The 25,791-nt window shown below is 38.2% G+C and overlaps 2 protein-coding genes across 4 annotated transcripts in view; one reads left to right on the top strand and one right to left on the bottom strand.

Annotated features, from left to right (window-relative positions):
• Positions 1 to 12,495, bottom strand: part of aco1.L (aconitase 1 L homeolog) — a 30,841-nt gene extending 18,346 nt beyond the window's left edge. Inside the window, 5 exon segments of the mRNA NM_001087108.1 lie at positions 194 to 263; positions 942 to 1,079; positions 2,229 to 2,397; positions 3,967 to 4,083; positions 12,394 to 12,495. Coding sequence (NP_001080577.1) covers positions 194 to 263; positions 942 to 1,079; positions 2,229 to 2,397; positions 3,967 to 4,063 — 474 coding nt within the window. The 5' untranslated portion in view covers positions 4,064 to 4,083; positions 12,394 to 12,495.
• Positions 12,496 to 18,181: 5,686 nt separating this feature from the next.
• LOC108713715 (coiled-coil domain-containing protein 171) overlaps positions 18,182 to 25,791 on the top strand; it is a 32,242-nt gene continuing 24,632 nt past the window's right edge. For all 3 annotated transcript variants that reach the window (XM_018257235.2, XM_018257244.2, XM_018257253.2), the window contains exons 1-7: positions 18,182 to 18,333; positions 20,003 to 20,129; positions 21,008 to 21,182; positions 21,400 to 21,590; positions 22,334 to 22,480; positions 22,957 to 23,049; positions 25,269 to 25,429. In XM_018257235.2, the coding sequence (XP_018112724.1) occupies positions 20,010 to 20,129; positions 21,008 to 21,182; positions 21,400 to 21,590; positions 22,334 to 22,480; positions 22,957 to 23,049; positions 25,269 to 25,429 (887 nt within the window). In that variant the 5' untranslated portion in view covers positions 18,182 to 18,333; positions 20,003 to 20,009. The remainder of the gene's footprint in view (positions 18,334 to 20,002; positions 20,130 to 21,007; positions 21,183 to 21,399; positions 21,591 to 22,333; positions 22,481 to 22,956; positions 23,050 to 25,268; positions 25,430 to 25,791) is intronic.

Genomic DNA, 25,791 nt, shown 5'->3' on the forward strand with positions numbered 1-25,791 from the left:
CGCAGGGCAATACTGAATTATATTTTTATTACTTTAAACACTTTCATTTTTTGATGTTACTGTTGTGGGTACAACACTGGACACAGGAGTGGTGGTCTCTGGTGAAAATATTATAAACTCATTTTTTTATGTAGCAAAGGTATATCCACGAGAATGTGGTACAGATAGATCACTATCGAAGTGACAAGCTTACCTTTAAAAATTCAAATCTTTCTCTGTTTCTTTCAAATTCAAGATCCTGATTCTTTTGTAAGCTGTCAGACCTTAAAACAAGAAATAAGAGGAAGCAGGCGGCAGACAAAGGGAAATTTTATTTTCTCTGAATGTTCGTTTTAATATTCTAATTATGTTAGAACAGGCTGCATCATGCTGTACAGAAATGTTCATATCACATTCACATACATTACTACCGTTTTCAATAGGAATGTACTAAATCTAGGATTTTGTCCAGAATCTATACCAATGCCAACATTTTAGAAAGGTTGTTAACGTGGCCATTCAGAAAAATGGTAGTGGAATATATTTCCAGAGTGCCTTATTGTTCAGCAGACCCAAATCCTTCCTGGGTGGGATGAAAAGCAAAAGAAAGCTGCTATTTTATTGGGGTGCAGTACTTACATACCTAGAGGATAAATATGCCCTCCCAAATATCCACTCCTTATGTTCACTGGGAAGGTACTTTACAACTTGGTTCATATACAACCAATTATATAGGTATGCTAAAAAGACCATACTGATGCACTGGAAATCACTGGATCCTCTATCCATACACTTCTGGTAAAAACTAGTTAAAAAAAAAAACAACCCTGCCGATCCAAAATCTAATTTAGATAGCAAGAGGCTGCCCTGTGAAATTGGAAGCTGTATGGAGCCCATGCACCAGAAACAAAACTCATCCTGAAATACACATTACAGAGACAAACTTTTTGGAACATTCTCACCTTCTGTTGAAGTCCACTTGAATAGAATGATCAATGACCAAGTCCACTGGACACACCGGGTTTATGGATTGTGGATCACCTTCTAAACGCTTTACTGCATCTCTCATGGCTGCAAAGTCCACCACAGCAGGAACCCCTCTAAAAAAAACAATTGGAGTGTTATTTGAGACAAACTACAGGAGAAAGAACAAAACACTGCTCAGAAAAGTAAATGTAAAAAGGAAGTATGTGAAAATTACCCTATACTATGATAGAATTCTAACATCTAAAGGAAACTGTTACAAGCTGCGTAAGGTACACGCAATCAAAGAAATGGGTAACTATTAAGAGAGACTAAGCAAATTCAAAAAAGTGTTACACCAAAGCTTATATTGCACAGATATAAGCATTATAGAATAGAAATATTAAGAGAGATCAATATTAATTCCAAGTCTTCCTATGTTTGTAGTCGATTTTGTGTTGCTTTGCCTCAGACATTCTTTCCTTTCATTTTCTATAAATCTGCTTCTCTCTCCCAAGAACCTTATGTCAGTCTGCAAGACTGTATATTGTCTATTCTTTCTATTATTTTGACTAGATGTTGATCTCCTGATGAAAAGCAGTCCTATAGCATGATGCTACCAGATGAAAAGCAGTCCTACAGCATGATGCTACCACAACTACACAACATGAACCATAGGCATGGAGCATCCACAGTTAGAGCTCTACATAACACTGGCCTGTAAGAAAGGTGGAACAAAAGGAAATACATTAATGAAAAAGACCATGTGAAAGCACATCTGGAGTTTGTTGAAAACATTGACAGGACCCCAGTTACAACATGAGAAAAGGTATTGTAAAACTAAGATATACCTTTTTTGGACAAAGTTCAAGATGTGTGGAAAAAAGTCTATTATTTTTTTTAAATAGTTTTGGAGATACACTGTATTTATGGAGTAATCTTATACTCTTTGCGAAGTATGCATCAGGTCTAATAAAGGAGAAGCAAAGTTATAATCACTGGGGAAGGGGGGGCGATAGGTTAGGCACCCCCCAATGACCATAGATTCCAGGCCAGCAATCCTCATGCTGACAAATATGCTGGCCCAGGGTACTATCCTAGTGAACAAGTAGAAATCAAGAAGTTAATACTAAATAGCTAGATTAGAATAGCACTAAATTACACTTACACTATGAATTTGTATTGCCTTAAACAAATCTTAAAAAAGGAAACAGAAAGATTATAAACAATGAAAATTGGATACACAAACTATATACTTATTTAGTTAAAATAAAAAACATTATTACGTGAAATCCTGTAGGATAACTCGCGCTGGACGGAATGGTACCTCCACATTGTCATGCTGGGTAAGTTTCCAGTTCAAGATGTTCTCAACATCTTGTTTCTTAACTAGAAATTCATCGCAGTTCCGAACGGCTGCTTCAAGGAGAACTCGTATAGAGAATGGTAACCTGGCTACAATGAAAAGAAACAAAAAAGTAAATTATAGCCTGTTGTGGCAGAATATCATTATCAAGGTCTACTTCTGGACTATCACTGTTCATGTTTGAGCTACATAGGACAGACTTCACTTCAAAATCCCATCTCCAAGAATTTGCATTCTGTATTAAAAGTATAACTTAGTGCAGCAATGGATTGTTTGTCAGAGTCTCTGTGACCGCAGTCTGATCTGTACATAATAACAGGATCAACAACACTGTATAATACTTCAGTCATTCTTTGGGTTATTCTTAAAAGCAATGGAAACCACTAAGTAAAAGCACAGTAAAAGGGATAAAATCACTTGAAAAACTAGCAAAGGTGTAAAGATATTAATCAGAACAGAGTAATGGAGTTCCATGTTCATATTAAGCATTACATGATTGTTTCTAGTTATTATAGCATAGAGATCAATACTAGACATGGATGCATTTTGGGTAGTACAAGCATGATATGGGCATCATGTATGGCAGTGTGTATTTACCAGTCAACTGGAGCACCAAAATGTTTTCCTCATCAAGGAAGGAGATGTGCAAACACTTTTTTCAGTTCAATTGTTTTCAAATTGTTCCCCACAAATTGTTCAAAATCAAAGTTTGAAGTTTAATGTCCCTGTCTGTGGTGTTTGAGTCTGGCAGCTCAGTAATCAGTACTAAGCCACAAACTGTTGTCTCAAAAATGAATGATGAACTGACTTTATACATTAGCATTCCCCATATGCTGGGTTACATTATGAACAGAAAAGCAGGTATTTACAAAAAAATAAAAACATCAAAACTATACAGTGAAATGTTATAAAACATTACATTGAGTACTGGAAATAATGTGCAAGGAATGGAATTACCTTAAAGAAAAGAGAATACCATGGAAGATTGAAAAGCAATCCATTTATACAGTAAGTGATTTTTTGAGGGCAGAGACACACGGTCAGATTCGGGGAGATTAGTCGCCAGGCGACAAATCTCCTCTTTTTCAGAGTGCTTCATTTTCCAAGGTCGCCCATAGTTGCAACTTCGGAAAACGAAGTGCTCCGAATGCCCACCAGCGATTTTCATTCTAGCCGGCGGGAAGGCAGTTCAGGGAGATTAGTCAATCCGAAGAAGTGGAGATTTGTCACTGGGCGACTAATCTCCCTGAATCTGACTAATTAAATTAATCTAATTAAGGGATTTCCACTGATAACAAAAGAACACGGAAAGCCCAAAATTACTCACAAAATATTTTGCAAACCACTTGTAAATACACAGGAGAAAATGTTTAACTAGTTGACAGTGGGAAGCGTGAGAACTAGAAATATGGAAAATATGGGAGAAATATAGGTGAACTTTTTAAGGCACTGTCCAAGCCCTAGTGCCATACTTCTGGCTATTTAAACAAAAATGAATAGAAAGCAATCCACAGAGCTTTCAAAGTCTTACTTTTACGATTTACCTTAGAAAGTCAAGTAGTCAAAGTGGGAAAGAGGAGAACTGCCTTATGGGCCAAAAAAGAAAAAAAAAATTGAGAAAATGTCAAACTTAAATAAAGGTTTGATTGATTACTTACCATATCTTGAGTCGCTTAGCTTATTGAGGTTGTAAAACTTTTTATCTTGCTGTGCCGGGTCAAGCGGCTCTGCTAGGTGCTGGAAGGGATTGCTCATAATGAATATTTCACTTACACCTAAAAATTGCAGGGAGAGATGAAAAAAATGATGAATCAATATTTACAATGAGCCAGTGAAAAACTTAATTCATTCCACTATATAAAGTGATTTTAAAAAGTATTCAGACCGTTGGAATTTTGTTCTGAGTGATGTTTTTTTATTTTTAAGAACTGAAGCTTTTGTAATATGATGCTTCAGTTTATAAAAAAACTCCTCACAATTCCTGATTAATTTGCAGCAATAACAGCTTCAATCTATTGCAGTTTAGCACAAAAAAACAGAGTACATTTGCAAGTCTAACAGAAAGCTTAGAACAGTGTGATTAAAGGGGTGGTTCACCTTTAAGTTAACTGTTAGTATGTTATAGAATAGCTAATTCTAAGCAACTGTACAACTGACCTTCATTATTTACTTTTTTATAGTTTTTGAACAATTTGCCTTTTTCTTTTGACTCTTTCCAGCTTTCAAAAAAAATCAAATGTTCTGCAGAAAATGTTCTTTGCTGTACGACTATGAAGATTTTCATTCATCCATGTTATGGTTTATCTAGCATAGATAAATCTAAAATAACTGGACTTGCTGAATAATTATTGAAGACGTTTCACTACTCATATGGGCAGCTTCTTCAGTTCAACTGTCTGGTGTGGGATAGACTCTTCCACTAATCCAATCACAAAGGCACATTGTAACTCTTCAAAGAGGTGTTGATTCCGTGTAGTTACGGTGAAAGGATTATCCTGTGTCGTGCAACTCCTAGAAACAAGTGTTACTTGTGAGAGTTACATGAATGGACGTGTGAAGTGTTCTGAAACCGCTGGGGTTCAGATGTTAGAACAGCATTGTATGTAGCAGACAGGTGGTGTCGAAGGCCCCCACCTCTGTTCAGGGATGGTTTCTCCACCTTGACATGATATTCTATGCTGTATATACTCCAATAAGTGATGCCTACAATTGCAGTTAATTGTTATATATTCAGGCCCATTACCCACGGGGGTTTTGGTCACTGTCTCAGGGACAACCAGCAATGAATCTACCCTACATGTGACTCCAAATGCTAAGAACATAATCATACTTATATCTAATGTATAATTATTATGTTTGCCAAAGAGGAATTTAGAGTCTGACAAAAATCAGAAAACACAGGTTTAACACAAAATACATATGGATTAGCAAGAAATGCCTGCAAGATTATACACCATGGGTGGTTTATAGAAACAATTACGCTTATTGGTGTTTTCAGTTCCTTGGGAAAGATATAACTACTAGGCAAAGGGTCAGAGAATTGTTGGCAGATCTGTGAGGGTTAGGCAGCAAATGCTTGCTCAGCACTAGCTATTTACTAATGTACGGAGTTCGGTTGTGCTAGATGTAAAACAAGAACAAAGTTCATGGCTGAGATTTTTTTTTTTTTTTTGCACTGAGGAATTTAAGCCTAAGGGGGATGGTATAAAATGCAGGAAGAGAACAGTGGTGACCTAAAATAATGATCCAACAGCTGGTACTGAAAGGGCAACAGAAAGATCCTACAAATCACACAAAATAACACACTTCCTAAATGTAAACTTTGGTTTCCAGGATAGCTTTTGCTGGAAGAACATTGTTATTGCTGGAAGAAAAAAACATACTGCCACAATGTTTCATATAGTAGAAACAAGGGAGGGGGAGAAACATCAATACAAGGGGTCTTACAAAGAATGTTTCTTGGGAATAGGAAATTTAAAGGTTGTCCACCTTTAAATGAACTTTTAGTATGATGTAGAGAGTGATAATGTGAGACAATTTGCAATTGTTTTCATTTTTTTATTATGTTGTGTTATTTAGCTTTTTATGCAGCAGCTCTCCAGTTTGCCATTTCACCAATCTGGTTGATAAGGTCTAATTTACCCTAGCAACCATACATTGATTTGAAAAAGAGACTGGAATATGAATAGTAGAGGCCCTGAATAGAAAGTAGCACTAACAGAGCATTTGTTGTGAGATGGGTTCAATGACCCCCATTTCAAAGCTGGAAAGAGTCAGAAGATGATGGCAAGTAATTAAAAAACTATTAAAAAAGTTTTTTTAATAGTTGAAAAGTTGAAAAGTTGCTTAGAATTTCTTATTCTTACTAAAGTTAACTTAAAGGAAAACTAAACCCTAAAAAATGGAGATGGCCAAAATGCTATATTTTATATACTAAACTTATTGCACCAGCCTAAAGTTTCAGCTTGTCAATAGCAGCAGGACTTCAAACCTGTCGCAGGAGTTCACCATCTTGGAAAGTTTCTGAGACACTCATATGCTCAGTGGGCTCTGAGCAGCTGTTGAGAAGCTAACTTTCGGGGTCGTCACAAATTATCAAACAGAAAATGAGGTTGGTCTATAATATAAGCTGATGCTACAGGGCTGATTATTAAATTCTGATGCTAATTGCACTGGTTTCTGGGCTGCCATGTAGTAATTGTCTGTATTAATTACTAACCAGCCTTATATTTTGACAATTATATTCTATATGTAATGTTTATTGTGAGTGGGTCCCTAAGCTCAGAAAGTGACAGCAGCACAGAGCATGTGCAGTGAATCAGCAGAAAAGAAGATGAGGAGCTACTGAGACATCTTTGGTGACACAGATCTATACTGCTAAAGGGCTGTGGTTTCCTTGGGCTGGTACAAAAGCCCAAAACGTAATGTACAACATTTCTAGCCTACTTCTTTAGTTAGGCTTTAGTTCTCCTTTAAAGGTGAACCACCCCTTTAACATTACCAGAGATAAGCGACTCTCACATAAAAAAAGTAACATTGCAACTGTGACTCAGCAAAAGACCAAGTGTTAAACCCCCTCCTTCCTCACTGTAACTGTGCAACCCTCAGTTTAACTCCCGGGGAAAACATGAACATAGTTAAAAACATCTGCCTTGGTTCCAGCTCGCATAAGCCAAAAATGGCACATGGCAAATACACAACACTGAGCCCACACCCCTGGACTGGCAAAACACATCACTGTTTGGTAGGATATTGTGTTAGAGTGATCTGAGCCCATTAATGCTGTAGCGAATCTTTTCAAAGCTGAAATGCCAGCAGAGAAAAAATTCTGTGCGCTATTAGCCTGGAGGTTTCCTCTAAATAGACGGATGCTCATGCGGTTTGTTTTGAACTGCTCTAATTGCAGGAAAAGTTCAGCCCTAAACTGTCTAACCTCTGGGTCAGAATCAAAAATGTGTCATGAGAACGTTGAAGGTGATGAGGCCTATAATTCAGATAAATGACTACCCAGATTAGTAGTTAAAAGGATGTAGAATTAATTCTAAAAATAAAACTCTCCCGTATTTGGAATAGCTGTCTTTGGTTATGAATGTACATCGGCCGCGGCTAGTGACACTGGGAGTGGAAAACGATGGAAAGTCCCCGTGGCAGCATAATTTGCTTTTATTGCAACTAGTTCACTGTAGTTGGTAGCACCCCAAGGTTTGCAGATATTGCTGGATAGCCTATAAAAGCTGGTACAACAAATAAAACAACAGCAATTCTTGGGAAGCTTATCACACAGTAAAGTCTGCCTGCTGGGTTCCATGTTGAGAGTCAGTGGCACCTTAAATATAATTGGATTACTATAGAAGTGCGGCCTCATCAAATTTCTCTTTCCTCTCTAAATCTCTGGAGTACTATGTGAAGAATAAAAAGGGCATCAAACACAAGGTTCACAAAGTTAACTTTTAGTATGTTAAAGAATGGCATATTCTAAGCAATTTTTCTATTGGTCATTATTTATTTTTTATATATTATTTTTAATTATTTGCCATTTACTTCTGACTCTTTCCAGCTTTTAAATGCGGTCACTGACCCCTTCTGAAAACAAATGCTTTGTAAGGCTACACATTTATTGCTATTGCTATTTTTTATCAATCATCTTTTTATTCTGGCTCTCTCCTATCCATATTCCAATCTCTAATTCAAATCAGTACTTGATTGCTAGAGTAATTAGACCCTAGCAACCGGATTTCCAAAATTGCAAACTGGAGAGCTGTTGAATAAAAAGCTAAATAACTCAAAACCACAAATAATAATAATAATACGAGAAACCCATGTGCAATTTGTCTCAAAATATCGCTCTATACAGCAACTGAAAACAGACTTTATGATCACTCAGCTTCAATTGCCACATAAGTAAACTGAAGGGTTCTTATACAATTAGTCAGAGATTCCAAGGCTTTAATCATGCGTGGATTGACAGTATGCATGATTACTAAAAATAAAATAAAAAAATAGTGGCATCTTCGGGCATATACACAAAGAAAGAAGCATTAACAGCAAAGCTCCTGCACTTTCACCTGACAACAAATCTAATTTTTGGTGGTGGTTGGGGACATAAGACGCTAATATGGATAATTGATTGACTGTTATGGTGATCATTTCACCTTTAAATATGTTAAAAAAAGTACCTTTTATTTTTATATAATTGTTACTTTTCTTTTGCCAATTATTAATATTACAACGAGTGTGTGTGTCGATCACAGTTCACTAATCATAAAAAGATACTATGGTGACAGAGTGTCTGTTTACCTGTCACAAACCTATGGAAGATAAAAACACTAAGGAGTTCTTGATACTCTATCCCTGGAGATAACTAGGTTTCACCTTGAACAGGCAGGCTAGTAATTCACAACACAAAAACTTGACACTCTGAAGCCACATCCTACAGTCCTCATCCTACAGTCCTCAAAACCCAACAACAACTTCATGCATTGCATCTTTTACCTTTCTCAAGGTTAATGCTCTTTATGGTATAGTATTGGTTTCAAAACAATATATTAGTTCATGTCAAGAGGCATCATTATGAATGAAGATTCTCTTAATCTAGTCTTAGGGCAGGACTCCACGGACGATTCTGGCGCAATCCGACGCGCTGCGCAAAAACGCAGGCGTCGCGTCGGATTTAAGGTAAGTAATTCTATTGTCGGATCGTGTCGCATTGTTGATGCAACGTGACAAGACTGTCAGATGCAGACGCAGACAGTCGTGTCACATCGCATCAATGCTGCGACACGATCCGACAATAGAATTACTTACCTTATTTGTTGCATCCGACGTGACGTCTGCGTTTTTGCACAGTCGGATGGCGCCGGAATCGTCCGTGGAGTCCTGCCCGTAAAGGGGTTGTTCATCTTTAAATTAACTTATGTTATTCTAATATTAGTATAATGAGACAATTTGAAATTGGTTTTCATTTTCTATTATGTGTGGTTTTTGCGTTATTTAGCTTTCTATTTAGCAGCTCTCCAGTTTACAATTTCAGCAATCTGGTTGCTAGAGTTCAAATTAACCTAGCAACCATGCATTGATTTGTATAAAATACTTTGAATACTAAGTTTTTTCAGCGAATTTTGGTATCCTGCGGTCGAAATAAAATCGTTCGATCAATTGCTGAAATCCTTCGATTCGTTCGAAGGATTTCAGCAATCGATCGAACAATTTTTCTTCGACTTAAAAAAACTGCTCTAGAAGGTCCCCATAGGCTAACATAGCACTTTGGCAGGTTTAATTTGGCAAAGTATTGAATTCACAGTTTTTATAAAGAGACAGTACTTCGATTATCGAATGGTCGAATATTCGAACTATTTTACTTCTAATCGAATTCGAAGTCGAAGTCGTAGTATCCTATTCGATGGTCGAAGTATCCAAAAAATTACTTCGAATTTTTTTACTTCAAAAATTCCCTCGAATTCACTTCAACCCTTGATATATCTGCCCCGTAGTGTAGCATGTCTGACACGTTACGTATTGAATGCAGATGGCTGCTGCAGATAAATTATTTTTCATTTTAAAACTACGGTTATCTTAGTTTCCCAGTTTACCACACAAAAAAGCATATATTTAAAAAAAAAAATATATATATTTTACTTCAATGCCATGTCCAGCACAAGGTTATGTAATAAAATATGCTTGCTTGGAGCAATGGTGCAGTGAATGTGGAGCAGTGTCCTTGCCTTATAAGCAATTATATATATTTGTTTAAGGTTTTAAATGTTTTTTTCAGTAGCCTCAAGGCATAGTGCTCCCAACTACAGAAAGATCCTTTATCCAGAAAACTCCAAGTATTCTGAACCATAATATATATATATATATATATATATATATATATATATATATATATATATATATATATATATATATATATATATATATATATATATATATATATATATATATATACAGGTATGAGAGTTCTGAATTACGGGAAGACATCTCCCATAGACTCCATTTTGATCAAATAAGTCTCATTCCCTGTAATAAGAAGATAGCACCTTGTACAACATCCAACCCAAGATATATTTAATCGTTATTAGAGCCAAAACAATTCTATTGAGTTTAATTAATGTTTAAGTGATTTTTAAGTAGACTACAGGTATGGTGATCCAAGCTGCAGAAAGATCCCCCTTATCCAGAACACCGCAGGCCCGAGCATTCTGGATAACAGGTCCCATACCTGTATATGAAATGTTGGACATGAAATAAAGACATTAAATTTAATGCAAGAGAGTGCTGGTTATTGCAAAAATATATAAACATATATGTTGCAAGTTTCTCTGATAAAGAAATTTTTTTTTTCACACAATTTTGAAGTCTGCACTTTTTTGTTTAATAGAGAGTGAGAGAGAGAGAGAGAGAGAGAGAGAGAGAGAGAGAGAGAGAGAGAGAGAGAGAGAGAGAGAGAGAGAGAGAGAGAGAGAGAGAGAGAGAGAGAGAGAGAGAGAGAGAGAGAGAGAGAGAGAGAGAGAGAGAGAGAGAGAGAGAGAGAGAGAGAGAGAGAGAGATGGTATAAGAGAGGTTGCGGAACTTACAGGATTATATATCAAGAATCAACATTTATTGGACTATATAATAATATAATACACAAAAGCCATGAATATCTTGTAAATTATATCCTTATAAACGGTGAGTAGTGATGTCATCAGTTATAAACGGTGAGTAGTGATGTAATTTCTGTCACATGACTCACTAAAATTTGTGTATTATAATTAATAAAGTACCCCCAGTTGTAAAATATGAGGATATTAGAAGTTACCTCGGAGTTCCATGACCTGTATAAAAACACTCGGCCTTCGGCCTCGTGTTTTTATATGGTCATGAAACTCCTCGGTAACTTATAATATCCTTATATTTTACAAGAGGGGGTACTTTATTCACTATATATATGATAGTTTATGGAAAAGTAAAAAGAGGGCTAAAGCTAATTATACTTGGTTAAAATATAAAATGCCCACAGTGAACACACTTCATATTAAATAAATTATGGGCAAAATTAAAATAGATAGATTCCACTATTTTTCTATCAGCGGCAAAGTCTGCTGTAATTTGTAGTCCATATGGCATACCACATAGAAAGTGATGGTACCTATTTCTAGTCTATTGCAAGAAGCCAGCAATTAGTTTCTGTAGCAGGTGTGACCAAATAGTGCAACTTTTGTCAGAAGACATGGTGCTAAAACAAGGTGGTCTTCCACCCGAGCACAAGAGGGTTGTCCCTAAAAGCTTCAGTTTCATTGTGTAGGATGTCAGCTCACAGATAATTCTGTGTACCATCTCCCCTTTTATACTGTGCTTGTTAGAGCTGGGGATTGAGGAGCACCAGTTTCTACAGTAAGTGGTGTAAAGAAGTGTGACTGTGCCGAAACAAGACAATAACCCAAATAGGACAACGGTGAACATTGTGACTGGCCAAAATTGCAAATGTGTTTGATCCAATACAAACATCACACAGATGCCTATAAGCAACTGCATTATTGCCCTCAGTATCCAGTTGTTTGGGCAAAGTGTCCAGTTTGGGCAGCTGCTAAAAAAAAAAGTTAGTTCTGGGCTTTTACAGGCCAATAGACAGTGTTAACACCCATACTGTTTATTGCAGGGCTGTCCAACCTGACAGTTGTTCAGATAATTACAATTTACCTGCTTTGTATAGTTTAGCAAATCCCTTGTATAGTTAGTTTAGCAAATCAGTTGAGTTCCTAGCATAGCAGAGGGGTATGAAGTATTTGCTACTTTACTTAGCAGGTTCCCCAGTAATGCTAGTGGCCTCTGTGCCAGCACCAGGGGTGTCAGACTGTGGCCAGGAGACAAACAGTGCACCTGTCACTGAACAGTCACACAGAGCCTCTCATACCCCATCTCCATACAACCCTTCCCGATGACTACTAGTCCATGACCTTTATCACATTTGCAGCCAGTGCTTTCGAAGTTGTTCAGCTCCTATCTCCCAACCCCCCAGCCAGCAGCCCGGTCTGTATTTGAGGGACTAAATAATGTTCTTTCAGATGATTAGAAAGGGCAGCGTTAAGCATATTTATACTCACCGAAATCTGCAGTCAGCTGGGGTCAGAACTGTCATGTGCACAGTCCAGGCAAATGGAGCCCAGTTGGGTTAAAAGACTGGCCTATGCCTTTGTATCAGCCCTTGCTCTGTCAGCCAGTGTGTACAGGCAGCCCAGCCTTCAGCAACACGCCACGCCCTCCATATAGGAAGCAGGGACACGATTGGCTGAGTTAGAATGGGCGGTGGAGGAAGAAGTAAGCTGTTGTTCTTGCATAGGGTCATACGCTGAGAGTTGCTAGCGTGGAATGGCCCATAGGAGGTTGCGATATCACACCATGTGACCCAGCTGTGGAAGGGAGGGCAGGATGGTACGGAGGGGAGGGGCTAGTTTCTGTTCTTGCCGAGGACTTGCTTATGTCACAGTGGCAGCAATGAGAAAGGAGCTGCTGTTCAACCAGCCAGTGAAGGGAGGGGGGAGATTCAAATGCACAATGGTGGGGGCTGTATGTTTAAAAGAAAGTAGCATAACTACCACTGGGGTTTGCATTTTGTAGGGGGTCCACAGGGGGAACAGTACCTGACGTGAGTGAGTGAGGGCTGCTTCTAATGGACTTCAAGACAGTTATAAGCTGCGAGTTAGAGTTACACTGGAGGTCATTTATCAATACTGTGCATATTTACTTGTGGCAGTAACCCTATAGCAACCAATCAGTGACTGCTTCTGTCAGTCAGCTGCAGGTAGAACAGTCAATACAACAATCTGATTGGTTGCCACGAGTTAGTGCCCATGGACACATTTACCCAGTGTTAATAAATGACCCCCAGTGTGAACTTGTAGGGGCCTTTGGGGAGCAAAGTGTGATTTCATCAGGGCTATTGGGGAGCGCAATGTGATTTTCATCAGTGCTAACAGAAAGCAAGTATTGAGTAGGCTGTATATGACTGCTAGGTAATAAAGTGACACGTATAGTACTCCGGATGGGGGGGTAAAGACTCACTCAAGAAAAATAATGACGTTTTTTGGTTGCTGGCTCCTTTTTACCTCCTTGGGGCCCTTCAGAGCCACCACAAAGCATATAGTCATTGTGGGCAGCAGAACAGTTTTGGAATATGTGTTGGGAAGGTGCAAGCATGTGATTCGGGGGAAGGGGGGCTAGCAGAGGGGCCAGATGCATGTCCTGCACCCGGGTCTGGCCGTGGCTAGTTACACCACTGGTCTATATTGTATCTAGATCCTAAAGTCAGTTTTGACATCCCCAATGCTTTTCACACGTTTGTACCCCATAATTAGTTTGGTGTGGCAAAAAAGAGAGAGACTATCATGCATATTAATTATTGAAACCTTACTCAATACATCTCACTCGATTGCTACATCTGTAGTTTGTAGAATAAGCAGGTACCTGGAGCAATTTTGGGTATATGAAATCAGAGTCGACTCCGAATAACTTTAAATACAAGCAGTGAAAATAATCAAATCAGAGAGGATATGGCAGAAGCAATTCTGTTTCTAAGAAATTTTTAAAAATATGGTGTTATATATTTTCTCAAAAAAAATGTCTGTCAGTGAAAGAGTTAGAAATTAGAACACAAATACCTGAAGTTTGCTCAGACGGGTATTAGAATATAAATAAGGCTTTCTGTGCTGAATAACCCATGTCTGTATGTTTCATATTACTGAAAAGAAACAGGTATAGTTTGTCCTTTAAAATGTAAGATTCAGTGGTTTTGTTAAGTGTGCCAACTATGCAGACTGATATTAAAGCCACTAACAATTATACTTCAAACCTTACATTATCTTTTGGCTTGGTGTAAGCTTGTTTGGTAACTGAATATATCTTGGTGGGCCACCTTCACAAAGATAAAATCCAGTACATGCTACATCTTGCAAATTCTATTTAAAAACTATATTCTTCTGATTTCGGAAATGAATACTGGCACATTTAACCTGCTGACTATTACGTAATGTCTGTTAATAAACACAAACATATTCAGGATCATACACAGTGCGCTGGACATATAGGGTTTTTTGCTATAGCTCGAAGCATTGCTTTACTGACCTAACCAAATACACAGGCACACATAATGCACAGAGCAGGTGGATTAACCACTGTGTGTCTAGTGTCCTATGATCTTTACTAATGGATTAATTTTTTTTTTCCACAAAAAACATGCGACTGGGAATATTCTGTTCAATTTATTTCATGAAAAATGTAGTGCTCAAGTAAAAAAAAATTCACAATCAAGAGATAAACCCCCGTATCTGATAAAAGGCACAAAGCACGCAGTAACCAATAGCAACCAATAAAATGTTTCAGATAGATCACCAGAAATAAAGACTTTTTCCAATGACTTCTATTTTCTATGTTTTTCTAATATTGAAGTGTAAAGTATAATTTTTCACACTCTGAAGCAGCTCTGGGGGGGGGGGGGGTCGCTGACCCTGTAAAGTGTTCTAAATCGCTACATTTAGTAGTTGATACATTTCTTACCTTTGTCCCTGCTGAGCCGAATCCCTGGGTTTCATTACAGGCAGCTGTTAGAATTGATACAATAGTTGCTAGTACTCCAGAAAAAATGTATAAACTACATGTTGCAAAATTGTAACAGTTTAGAGTTTACACCTTTAATGGAAAGTAATTGAATAAAGTCTTTATTTCTGGGGAACAATCTAAAACAACTGAATTGAAAAAAGTGTTTGGAAGGTGAACAACCCCTTTAAATATATTACATACACCCTACAGCAGGGGTCCCCAACCTTTGTAACCCGAGAGCCACATTCAAATGTAAAAAAAAGTCAAAGAGCAACATAAGTAGGGAAAATGTTTCTGGGGTGCCAAATATGGGCTGTGATTGGCTTATTGTTAGCCTCTATGTGGGCTTGCAGCCTACAGGAGCCTCTGTTTGGCAATACACATGGTTTGTATGCAACTAAACTCAAAAATAAGAACTTGCTTTAAGGTCACTGAGAGCAACATACAAGGGGTCAGATAGCAACATGTTGGTCACGAGCCACTGGTTGGGGATCACTGCCCTACAGTGTTTTAAAACCTGCCTGATCAGCAGGCTTGGACTGGCAATCTGTGGGTTCTAGCAAATACCAGATGGGCTGCTGTAAGATGCCATAGTCACTATTTATTGGGCTGGCGGGGGCTGTGTACTTGAATTCCAGTCCAGACCTGCCAATCAGTATCTGCCTGATTTTAAGGCCAGTAAGCTTCCAATTCAGTCCAGAAGGAGAGAACAACAACTTATTGACTTAAAATGGGGCAGATAGTGATCAGGCAAGTATAAAACACTGTCATGGTCAGGATTGTATTTATATATAGGCATCCGAGAGCCTGTGCTTAGGGCAGCAGCATTTGGGTGCAGCACTCTTTTATAATAATAGATTGCAATTTTTATGCCAATAAAAAACTTCCCCAGCGACTTTACGTGGAAATCTGTCAGCACGGCTGGGGGGAGGTGAAGGGTATGGAGGGTATCCTGGGGCGGAGTTGACGTTGCCTGCACGTACGTGTGATGTCATTTCCACAGTTGGGGGGCACACTTAAGGCAGGTGCTTAGGGTGGGTCATGGTGAGGACTGAAGCTAGGGTTGCCACCTGACCAGTATTTTAATTACTTTGCTTGATATCAATGTTATTAATAGGGATAAAAACATAAAACTATAGGAAGGCTAGCATTTTTTTGCAAATAAGGTAGAAACATTAACTGAAGGGGGCCTTATGAGAGAAAGATCTGCTTGTTCATGCAAAACTATGGACCTTTAAAGGGGGTTACTCAACTTTTAGTAAGATGTAGAGAATGATATTCTGAGAAACCATGCACTGATATGAATAAGAGACTGGAATATGAATAGGAGAGGCCTGAATAGAAAGAGGAGTAGTAAAAAGTAGCAATAACAATACATTTGTAGTTGGGTTGCCATCTGTTCGGTTTTGACCAGAACAGTTCGGTTTTTCTAAAGTCTGTTCGGGTCTCAACTTTCTGCTTGGTTTTCAACCTTATGAAACCCGAACAATGATCTGCCAATATAAAACCAATTAAATACCAAGATATTCACCGTGACCTGGCTTAGTTATTATCAATTGCAGTTAATTTCTTGTTATCACAGAAATAGAAATAAGAAAATCAAAAATAAAGTTTTTCTAAATTTGCATTGCTGTATTTCAAAGCTTTCTGGATAACCGATTTCTGTATAACAGATCCCATACCTGTAGTTAAAGGATTGGTCTTATTCATGGGGCAGAATAAATAGAGGTAGGGTTTCCAGCCGTGTGGGTTTTTAACTGAACATCTCAGTTTGTCAAAGGGCTGAAAGGGTTCAAAACTATCCCATTTAAAACATTGTGAAAAATTGACAGAAATCCAGCCACTTGCATATAAGTGATGCAATAACCCTGACCCAGCATCATAATGCTACAACATTATCTCTGATGTCATCATGCCTACCCAAACATCACTGCCCCACCCCCTTTTTTCAGGTGTAGCCACTGGCAAAGGTGGCAACCCTAATTTGTAGTCTTACAGAGCATTCGTTTTTTGGACTGGGTCAGCCTATTCAGTGTCGGACTTTTTTTTTTTGAGCATCGCCATCAGTGCAGCGCCTTCTGTGCATGCATTAGGCAACAAACACCCAGTCGCCCCGGCGCCTACACGTAGGTGCGCCAAGCGGCACCTTCGTGTGCGTGCACTCGGCATGTAGGGTTGCCACCTTTTACAAAATTTTTTTCCGGCTGGTGGGGGCGGGTACCAAAATGGGCGTGGTGTGACGTCAAAGGGGCCGGGGTTGTGACGCAAAGGGGCGGGGCCACGTCGCGGCCAGGACAAAAACCGAAGGATAAGCTAAGTTTACAGGTGATTGGGGGTGGGCCGAGGGGTCTTTTTAAGGGTATTACAAATTTACCGGCAGCTACATTGCCGGTAAATTTGTAATACCGGCCGGATGGCTACCCTATCGGCGCGTCACAGTAGGGAGGCGGGGGTTGGAGGGGGGCCCTGGATAGTAGTCCCGGTGGGCCCCGGGCCTAGGGTTGCCACCTTTTAATTCAATGCTTACCGGCTGGTGGTGGGGGCGGGAGCAAATGGGCGGGCAGTGATGTAAAAGGAGGCGGGCCGTGACGTAGAAAGGGGCATGCGTGACATAATGGGGCGGGGCCTAAAAGCAGTGTCGGACTGGCCCACCGGGATACCAGGAAAACTCCCGGCGGGCCCAGGTGTCAGTGGGCCCTCCTGCTTCTAAACATTTGGCCTATTTTGTGGTCATTGCCTATTTCTATGAGAATAAAGAGGCTAAATAGATGGAATAATAGGTTATTGTATGTAAAGAAAAGAGAATAGGAGAATAAAGGTTTAGTGAGGCGAGGAACAAAATAATACTTAGAGTGGGCCCCTGGTCTAAAGGTTTTTGGGTGGACCCCTGGTCTAAGGGTTTCTGGTGGGCCCCTGGTGTCCCAGTCCGACACTGCCTAAAAGCGCAATTGAAGGCTGGAAAGAGTCCAAATAAAATGAAGACCAAATGAAAAGTTGCTTAGAATTGGCCATTCCATAATATACTTTTAGACTTTAGTTAACTTAAAGGTGAACCACTCTGTATGTGAAGCTTACATTTTGGTAAGACATTGGGAGCAGAGGAATCGTTTTTTTCCATTTGTTTTTGTAGGTGTGAGAAGATGAAAACATAGTATAAACCGACTCCTGTAGCATCATGCCGCCACAAACTACCGCGTAACCGCGCGTACAAACGATCGGCTCTATCCTTGCTCACACCTGCCCCCAAGCGGCTACAAGGCAGTGTTAGTCAGGGTTACTGTTTATATGCGGCAGTTGTGAAGTCACAATCTCATCTCGCGATACTAATGAAAATCTGTAAACGCAGTCCGGCAGGAGCCGAGGAGCCAGAGTGTTCGTTGTTGCGGGACATTTAAACAGCGATCAGGGACTGCGGACTGTGCTGTAGAAAGCGGGACTCTTATGCTGCGGTATGCTATCAGCCTCTGTACTGGTTCTATTAGGGCGGCCAAGCTTTAAGGCATATAATCATTTCTTTATATATTTTTTTCCAAATAGCTACCTTTCTTTAAGGCCGTTTAAAATATTTATTTTCTAGGGGAAAATGCGGCTTATTTTTTATTAGAATGTCTTGGACTGTCTAATGAAGCCCTTGAGGTTTGCTTGGTTTTAAACAGAATATTTCCTATTTTCACCATTGAAGGTGTCTTTGTTTTGTTTTACTGTCAGGCTTACACCTGTATAAGAAGATGTCCTAGCAGTGCAATTCTGAAAACACAGCTGTGCTAAATAAAACACTGACTCTGGGGGGAGAAGGATTCTAGAACTTCTGCTTTAGTTTGAAAAGGGGAGAACAGTGATTTGCTGGGTCTGGTCTGACAATTCAGTAGCTTACAATGGTTGTTGTGATGCTGACTTGGTAACCAATAACAGCATAGTAACCATTAACTGTATAGCTATTGATTCTGGAATTTCTTTAAGAAGGAATAGTGTCTCATGCATTTATAAGAATATGCTGTATATGTTACATGTGGATGAATAGCGTACAGTAAGTTCATTGTTTATTGTGTATTTCATATATTTTACATCCCCTGATTTTACACCATTTTTTTCTGGTCTTCTGAAAAACATAAATGTATGTAAGTTTAATAGTCACCTGTGTGTGTGTATGAATATATATATAATCTCCTTAGTAAAACTGGGGCACTCTTCTAGAAAAACAGCCGTCTGGGTGCTGGTTAAATAATTACATAAAGCGACCTGTAAAAGAACCGCAGACTCAGGACTTATTTAGTGCAGAACAAAAAACTAGTTTATTCCGTCGTTTTGGCTCTTGCACTCGAGCCTTCATCACCCCTCCTGATGAAGGCTCGAGTGTAAGAGCCGAAACGTCAAAATAAACCAGTTTTGTGTTTTGCACTCAAGAAGTCCTGAGTGTGCCGTTATTTTACAGGTCGGGATATATATATATATATATATATATATATATATATATATATATAATATATATATATATATACACACACACATATGCACTGCTTGTTCCTACATCCATATAATGCGTAGGCAAATGTGATCAATAAGCTGTACACTTGTCTTTAAGGTGACCCTTTACATACTGATGCTATTTTTTTTTTAAGTAAAAATAGAAGAGTTGCCTCATGGCTGCTGCTGGTACCTAGGCTGCTTACTTCCCTTGGGCCCTGTAACCAGGGAACTTACATGATTAGACTGATGGCAGCTGCACAGCAAGTCCCACTGCAAGAAATGTGAGCCAGTTTAGTTGCCACATCATGATTAAAAAAAAAAAAAAAAAGATTTATAATAATGCAGACACCTGCCCCAAGCCAAGAATTATGATAAAAGCTACCAAGCAAATCGTCAGTTCTGTTTCTAATAACAATGTTTACATTAAACAAAATAGAGAGTTTTCATTATTAGTATGCAACTCATTCTTGCTGTAATCTCGAATAGAAGCAGGCACTCAAGGGCAAAAACTTCCACCAGGCAGATGTTCCAAAAGTGAAAAAGTTTATTGTGTCAAAACAGTCTGACGCGTTTCGTGTTCCAAACACTTAATCATAGACTCATTCTTACTGTATCTGCTAACAATTGTCTTGTTTTCATAATCATTGACAGATAAGAAATGTCTCTGCTAGAAAAGGAAGCTCATGCTGAGCTGAGCAGCGCTACTGCTGACCTCCGTTACAGATTGAACAGCGCTAAAAAAGAAATTGTTGAACTAGTTGGAAAACATAACAAAGAGGTATGTCTTATGCCTACTTACTTACTTTCTAGGAAATCTATACATGAGAGCTAAATAAAATGCACTTAATATATGGAAAAATATCGAGAACAAGGTATGTATGCAAGGCCATGCAATAGCGTGTATTAAATAAGATTTTGTGTACCATTAACCACTTGACTGATCTGATAAAATGCACTTAATATATGGAAAAATGTCGAGAACAAGGTATGTATGCAAGGCCATGCAATAGCGTGTATTAAATAAGATTTTGTGTACCATTAACCACTTGACTGATCTGATAAAATGCACTTAATATATGGAAAAATGTCGAGAACAAGGTATGTATGCAAGGCCATGCAATAGCGTGTATTAAATAAGATTTTGTGTACCATTAACCACTTGACAGTGCAATAGAGAGTCATGCAGACATTTACTGAACTTTTTGCAGAGCTGTAATTGGTTCCTTGTACAAGATACAGAGCACAGAAACCGTGACAGAAATGCTAGGTGAAATATCCCTAATATCCATATCCTTAATGGAGCTCCACAAAAGCAAGTGCAGCTCTCCTGTCCTTGCTTCTAGTGCTTTGTAAATGGGCCCATGTGTCTTACATTATAGATAAAATGTGTATTGCAGGCCTCAATAATATTTATCAAAATCTATGATTTTGCTGATATATTGGTAACTTGTGGAATCTCTTCCACATGGTCTTTTCTAAAACATTATTGCATCCTTCTCTCCACACTTGTGTAACTGGCAAATATGTATAAAGTGCAGGGGGCAAAAATGTCAGCCTTCCTGAGTTGTGAAAGATCTGATTAAAAGCAAATAGTAGTTCTGTTGTAGCATAAAAATTATAAAGCGGTGTTCTGATGTTTTGTTTTTCAATTCACAGATTTGCAGTTATGAAAATCAGTTTGCCAGGTTACGTTCACAGGTTGAGAAAGGAGAGGCAGTTCGACAAAACTTGGAATATGAGTTGGCTGTGGCAAAAAAGCAATACAAAGTTGCCAAAACCTCAGGGGAAGAAGAAAAGGCAAATTCTGTTCGAATACAGGCTCAGTTCAAAGGTACAGTAGATTTTTATGTGAAAAGTGATAGGGATTGACATATCAAATGAAAGGAAATAAAAATAATGATTAATGAAGTCACAGAATGCCAGTCTTCTGCCATTCTGTATAAACAACAGTATATATTGTGCAAAACCTCACTTTCAACTGATTTGCTAGTTATGTGTCTAGGGAAAAAAGAAAGCAAACTGAATGAACCCTCTATCTTTTCTTACAGCCCAGATTGATGAACTGCAACAAAAGATGTTCAGCGTGGAGAATGTTTTTCAAGCTGCACAGCTTGGTTGGCAAGAAAGACAAAAAATGTTTGAAAGGGACTTGCAAAATCGGGATAACATTATTCAGAACTATATAAAAGAACAAGAAGCCCTTATATCAGAAAAGAACAACCTCACATACCTTCTCCAGGTGAATTTACTATGAATTTTACTATGCTGTCTCTTTATGTGATCTGGATCTAGGCTACAGGAAATAGTGTCTAATGCAAATGCACTGGATCTGTCCCATTTATCATGTAAGATGTAACATATTTACTGTCCTCTTTTTATGACTTTTCATGCTGCTATAATTTTAAACTTTATAGGAGTGTTTTCTTAAAAGGAGATATTAATGGTTAATCACTGTAGGGGGTGCAAGTTAGGCACTCCCCAGTGATTGTAGTTGCTTATTCTTGCAGGCCTGAGGTACTTTTACAGTGAGCACTATCCCACCATCTTTTCTTCTGTCCCAGGGATCCTTTGAGCAACAGTATGGTCTATGTGTGTGCGCAATAGAGTGAAATTATACCAATGTTTGCTCTATTGCACATGTGAACAGCTCAGGGCTTCAATAAAGATCCTGTTTACAGAAAATAAATAATAATGGTTTACTTGAATAGTACCATGGGCTGGAGGAATTAACATCTTTAAGTACATTAATGACAACTTTCTGTTGCAGTATTTTACACTGTATAATTATTAAATGCAGCAAATGACACCAAATTCTACCAGTTGAGTTGGTAACAATAAGGGCAACTGTCCACATGCCTCACAGTTCCAGTTAGAGAAAGCAAACATATACTATATGTGCTTAGTTGTTAGAGAATGGAGTAGTATTTACTTCTTTCTGCTTGAAAGAAAAACAAAGCATGAAAATCAAATTCTTAATTTCAGAAAGAAAAGTTGAATGTACAAGAGCTACAGCAAAAACTGCTGCAAATGCAGAGTGAACACTCTGGGAACCTGGAAACTTTGAAGAAGCAGAAAATTGAGCTGGATTATAGTCATGAAAGAGAAGACAGACTGCAGGTGGAACTTAAAGTGAGTTGTTTTTTGTTTATGTCAGTGTCTTCAATAATATAGGCAAAAAAATGTACACATTGTATTACATTGAGAAAATACAGGAAAGCAGGGAAGCCTTTACTCTCAAATATAATCCAAACTTATTTCATGTAGTTTCTGTCTTATTAAAGTTATGATTTAGACTGAGCGTAATTAGATTACAATGCTGGTTGACTGTCCAGCGACTTTAATCAAATTCAGGCTTTGCACATTTGCACTCCAGAATACTTTGGAAAATAACCCCCCCCCCCCCCCCCCGCTGTAGCCTTTCTTGTATTTCTGATCTCTATTCAACTTCAACATTATCTATATGTCAGTATTGCAGCGGACAAGGGATACGTAAAAAAAATCTCCTGAAGTGTGAAGGCTGTTTAGTATTGGAAACCTGTGTATAATGTATGTATTTAATATGCAGATGGTTCATTTAAATCTGTGTTTCTTATTGACCTCTTTAGGAAGCAAAACAAAAAATAAAGCACTTGGAGGATAATGTAGAGGCTGAAAGAGCCACACATCTGGAATCTAAATTTAATTCTGAAGTCATCCAGGTAACTATACAAGTCTGTCTTACCACCTATATTCTTTGATCATTTTCTTGTTTAATTTGTCACAAAATTCAGATGCTAAAGTCGATTTGACACAATAAGCATACTGTATCTATCACTGAAAACATATTACAGAAACCATAGTAAGGCTGGAAGAATGCTGATTTATTTCTCATGTATGACCATTGATATAAACTGGAATCTGCGACTGCGTATGTTAGGAGGACTCTGGCCAGAAAATACCACTGCATAGGTCTTTAACCTAAGCATCAGATGCAGGGGTGTAACTACAAAGGAAGCAGACCATGCAGCTGCAGGGTGGACCAGGAGGTATAGGATCCTCATGAGGCTCTAATTCATATACTATTTTAATAAATATTGGTCAACCTCTAGACATTTTGGGGGCCTGAAAAACCTAGTTACCACTGATCAGATGAGAGAGGTTAAAGGTATGCTGTTATGGTAAAAAATGTTTTTTTCAAAACTCATCAGTTAATAGTGCTGCTTCAGCAGAATTCTGCACTGAAATCCTTTCTCAAAAGAGCAAACGAATATTTTTTTACATTTAATCTTGAAATATGACCTGGGGCTAGACATAATGGCCGTTGCCCAGCTGCCTCAAGTCATGTGACTTGTGCTCTGATAAACTTCAGTCACTCTTTACTGCTGTACTGCTGCCACCCCCAGCAGTTTAATAACAGAACAACAGGAAGGTAACCAGATAGCAGCTCCCTAACACAAAATAACAGCTCCCTGATATATTTAAGAACAGCACTTTTAAAATCCAGGTCCCACTGTGACACCTTCAGTTAAATTGAGTAGGAGAAACAACAGCCTACCAGAAAGCAGTTCCATCTTAAAGTGCTGGCTCTTTCTGAAAGCACATGACCAAGCAAAATGACCCCAAGATAGCTGCCTACACACCAATATTACAACTAAAAAAAATACACTTGCTGGTTCAGGAATGAAATTTTATATTGTAGAGTGAATTATTTGCAGTGTAAACAGTGTAATTTAAAAATAAAAATGACATCATAAAAAACATGACGGAAACCCTTTAACTTGTCTCCACATGAAAAAAACACATTCCCATATAAGATAAAAACATTTACTTGGGATATCACATAACTGTGATAACAGTCCAAATGTGATCCTTCAGTTAAGCCCTATCGTTAGCACTCATTGCCACTACTTTCTACCAGCAGTAAAGTCAAATGCTTGTTATATCAGGTCAGCTTAAACATCTAGTTGGTTTCAGATAGTTCATCAGAAATAATTACTTTCTATTTTCTATGTGTGACCATTCTTATAATATTCAACTGTAACGTGTAATTTTTCACCTTCTAAAGCAGCTCTGGGAGGGGGTCGCCGACCCTCTAAACTGTTCTAAATTGATACATTTAGTTGATCCCTGAGTTTCATTAAAGGCAGCTGTTAGAATTGATACAATAGTTACTAATATTCAAGAGATGCTGCTTAGAAATGTATCAACTAAATGTTGTAACAGTTCAGAGTCTGCACCTGAATTACTGAGTTGCCAGACTGAAACACCAGAGACAGGGACATTAAACTTTAAACTTAGATTTTGCAAAAATGGTAAAAAAATAAATAATTGAAAATAATTGAAAAAAGTCTTTATTTCGAGGGAACAATCTGAAAATAGTTGAACTGAAAAAAGTGTTTGGAAGGTGAGCAACCCCTTTAATAACTTCACCTCTCAGTGTTACAGAAACAGTGTGCAATATTCAAAAGGGTAGCAGAGTGTTGTACAGGTATGGGACCTGTTATCCAGAATGCTCGGGACCTGGGGTTTTCCGGATAATGGCTGTTTCCGTAATTTGGGTCTTCATGCCTTAAATCTACTAGAAATTCATTTAAACATTAAATAAACCCAATAGGCTGGTTTTGCTTCCAGTAAGGATTAATTATATCTTAGTTGGGATCAAGTACAAGCTACTGTTTTATTATTTGGATAAAACGGAGTCTATGGGAGACAGCCATAACGTAATTTGGAGCTTTCTGGATATCGGGTTTCCTGATAGGGATCCTATACCTGTACTGTGTTGGCCACAGTTCAGAAAAAGAAAAAAATACTTTTTGTGGTCTCGTGAATAAATGGTATAGCTTTACCACAAACAGTATTCTTTTCAGAATAGGTAAAATGCAGATAGGTAAAATGTTTAAAAGGTAAATTGCTAATTACTGTATGCCTTTTATAACAGTTGCGGATACATGATCTTGAAAACGCCCTGCAGGTGGAAAAAGCCACTCTGGCACAAACTCATTCTGAGTTGGATACCTTGAGGAAACGGTTCTGTGAAGTGGAAGCAGCTTATAATTCAGAAAAAAACTGTGCAGAACAGTTGACTGAAAAACTCAAAAAGTAATTGTTTCATATTTATTTAATTAGCAAAATGTTTTACCTTTATTGATCATTTGTGTTGACCTTACCCGATATAAGGTGCAGGCTTATTAAAGGCCGAGTTGTTTTTTCCAAAAAAAATTTGTTGTCCAGGGTATTAATATTTATTATCCCCCGAAGCTGGAAATAGCTTGAATCTGAAAAAACACCATCTAAAATCCGTTTAGGTCATGTAGAAGTTAATGCCAGAGGTCCCTTGAACCATTTGAAGATGTTAATAGCCTTCATGATATTCCAGATTTTTTCAGTGGGTTTCGCTTGAAAATTTGATCAATTGGAGCGATTTTAGTTTTTTTTCGTTAAAAAGTCACTATTTTTTATTT

The sequence above is a fragment of the Xenopus laevis genome, chromosome 1L (assembly GCF_017654675.1).
Source record: "Xenopus laevis strain J_2021 chromosome 1L, Xenopus_laevis_v10.1, whole genome shotgun sequence".
NCBI classification, from domain to species: Eukaryota; Metazoa; Chordata; class Amphibia; order Anura; family Pipidae; genus Xenopus; species Xenopus laevis.